The sequence below is a fragment of the Buceros rhinoceros genome, unplaced genomic scaffold, assembly GCF_000710305.1.
Source record: "Buceros rhinoceros silvestris isolate BGI_N320 unplaced genomic scaffold, ASM71030v1 scaffold28446, whole genome shotgun sequence".
Taxonomy (NCBI): Eukaryota; Metazoa; Chordata; class Aves; order Bucerotiformes; family Bucerotidae; genus Buceros; species Buceros rhinoceros.
In genome coordinates, this window is record NW_010419731.1 from 4,554 (window position 1) to 6,854 (window position 2,301).

At 62.4% G+C, this 2,301-nt stretch overlaps 1 protein-coding gene across 1 annotated transcript in view; it reads right to left on the minus strand.

Moving 5' to 3' along the window:
- The window catches only part of C3 (complement component 3), a gene marked incomplete at both ends in the record, with an annotated part of 15,400 nt that overhangs the window by 3,744 nt on the left and 9,355 nt on the right, over window positions 1-2,301 (minus strand). The window contains 7 exons of the mRNA XM_010139059.1: window positions 69-227; window positions 734-897; window positions 1,019-1,169; window positions 1,312-1,407; window positions 1,590-1,749; window positions 1,827-1,902; window positions 2,192-2,277. Coding sequence (XP_010137361.1) covers window positions 69-227; window positions 734-897; window positions 1,019-1,169; window positions 1,312-1,407; window positions 1,590-1,749; window positions 1,827-1,902; window positions 2,192-2,277 — 892 coding nt within the window. The remainder of the gene's footprint in view (window positions 1-68; window positions 228-733; window positions 898-1,018; window positions 1,170-1,311; window positions 1,408-1,589; window positions 1,750-1,826; window positions 1,903-2,191; window positions 2,278-2,301) is intronic.

Consider the following 2,301-nt stretch of genomic DNA (forward strand, 5'->3'; position numbering starts at 1 on the left):
TGGCGAGCGGTGCGGCGTCTCCACGGTCCTGAGGGTGATAGTGACACCGGGGACAAGGACGCCGGTACCTCAGCGGAACGTGCCACCAGGGCATTGCTGTTCTCGATGTGGTAGGTGATGGCGTTGGCCCGGCGCGGCAGCAGCACCGACACGTCAAGGTCGAGCGCGAGCTGCTGAGGAGACGCCGTCTGGTACTGGGCCAATGCTTGGAACACCATGATGGTGGCCTGCGGGGACACTTGGGTCACCAGGGCTTGGGGACACCCTCTGGAGCATCCCCTGCACCCAGAGTGGCACCGAGTCCTGGGGCCATCTGATGTCACCTCAAACATACCTCGGAGGGCTTATGGGGCAGAGGTGCCCCCCAGGGACAGGATGTGACCCTGCGGGTCCCCTGGGTCTGGAGGTGTCCCCAGGGGCTAGACTGTCCCCCAGGGACAGGCCTTTCGGGTTTTCCAAAGCTCTGGAGATCCCATGGGACCAGGGATGTTCCCCAAGGACATGCCACATCCTGGGAGTCCCAAGGTCACCCCCAAGACCTGAGGGGTCCCCCAATGCCTTTGGGGTCCCGTGACACCAGAGGTGTCCCTCAAGAGACACGCCATGTCCCCGGGGGTCCCAAGGCCACAAGGCGACCCCCGCTGAAGCCTTCAAGCCCTATCTTCAACCCCCTTCCCCCTGGCAGTGGGTGCCAGGAGAGCACCCGTGGATGCCGGGGGGGTCCGTAGCCCACCTGAGTGGATCCGTAGCCACCACCGAAGTAGTTCTGCTGGGCAAGCCAGCGGGCCACCGGCCCCGTCAGCTCCGGCTTCTCCAGTTGCAGCAGGGCCAGCAACGCGTAGGACGTCCCCTCGATGTTGTAGGTATGGGCGTTGCGTTCCTCCCAACTTTGACCCCCTGGGGTGACATCGGTCCCTCAGCGTCCCCGAGGGGTGACCTCCTCCCGCCCCAGCTTACCCATAATTACCTCTCCCCACCCTGCCCCCTGCCCGGTTTTGTCCCCCCGGTGAGACGTCACCTTTGGAGCGCTTAATGAGATGTTTCTCAGTCTTGAGGGCCCCTGACAGGGCCAAGGCGTAGGAGGTCAGGGCCACCGTGTAGGGCCGGGCCAGAAACTGGTACCTCTGGGCAAGGTACTCGGAGGCTTTGGTGATGCTTGTGTCCAAGTTCTGGGCAGAAAGGTTGGGAAGTTCAGATTCTCAGGTGGCTGCTATAAGGGTTGGGCACCTCATCTCGAAGCATTGTCCTGTGTGACGGGTGCCAGTTGTGTTCCCCCCACATCATGGTGGGGTTGAGGGCTGGGCCACTCACGTTGACGTAGTCCTTGCAGATCTCCCGGGACTCCAGCAGCGCGATGAGGACGAAGGCTGTCAGGGACACCTCGGGCTCGGCTCCCTTGTAGCCTCCCTGCATGACGAAACAACGGGAGAACACCTCAGGATGGCGCTTTTCCCAGCAAGCTCTGGCCACCCAACGCTCGCCCCTGTCACCCACCACAGTCCGTTCCCCACAGCTCATTGCAAAAGCCCCTGCTCAAGCCAGCAGGGCTTTGGCCACCGGCGGGGACGGGATTTGGATCCCCCTCGTACCACCATCTCTTTGTGGATGACGGGACCATCTTCTTGGAACATCCCATCCGGCTTCCGCTTCTCCAGGATGAGCCATTTCACGGCACCGCAAACCACCTCGGGGTCAATGTCCACCAGCTTGATGGCCATGGCAAAGACTTTGGCCACGTAGGCTGTCAACCTGGAGGCAGGAGGACCTTAACATTGTGTCTGACCCCGTACCTGGGACCCGCATGGTGGTGGCAGCGTGACCCTCACCAGGTGCTCGATGGGCGGTTTTTGAAGGCGGCGAAGGAGCCGTCGGGTTTCCGGAACGCAAGTTGTTGGGTGTAACCTGGTGAGGAGATGGTGGTTGACCAACATGAGGAGCACCCAGCCGAGCTGAGGCAGCTTCAAGTCACCAACCCAGTCCAGAGCACGTCCCAGTGCCAACCAGTAGCTCTAGATATCCCCAAACGGGCAGCACCCAACCCATGTCTTCTTCAGAGGTGCAGGGTTCTTCAGCACCTTGGATGACGGTGGCATTTTGCACCCCGGGAGAGGAAACCAGGGGCTGCTCCCACCCCCTGGGGGCTGCTCCCACCCCGTGAGGGTCACTCCCACCCCCTGGGGGTCGCTCCCACCCTTTTTAATCAGGGCGATGGCCTCAGTGCGGCGGTTGACCCCGAGGCTCTCCCACTGCAGGGTGCTGTCCAGGTAGTGGGTGGCGGTGAAGGGGGGGGGTACGCAGCTC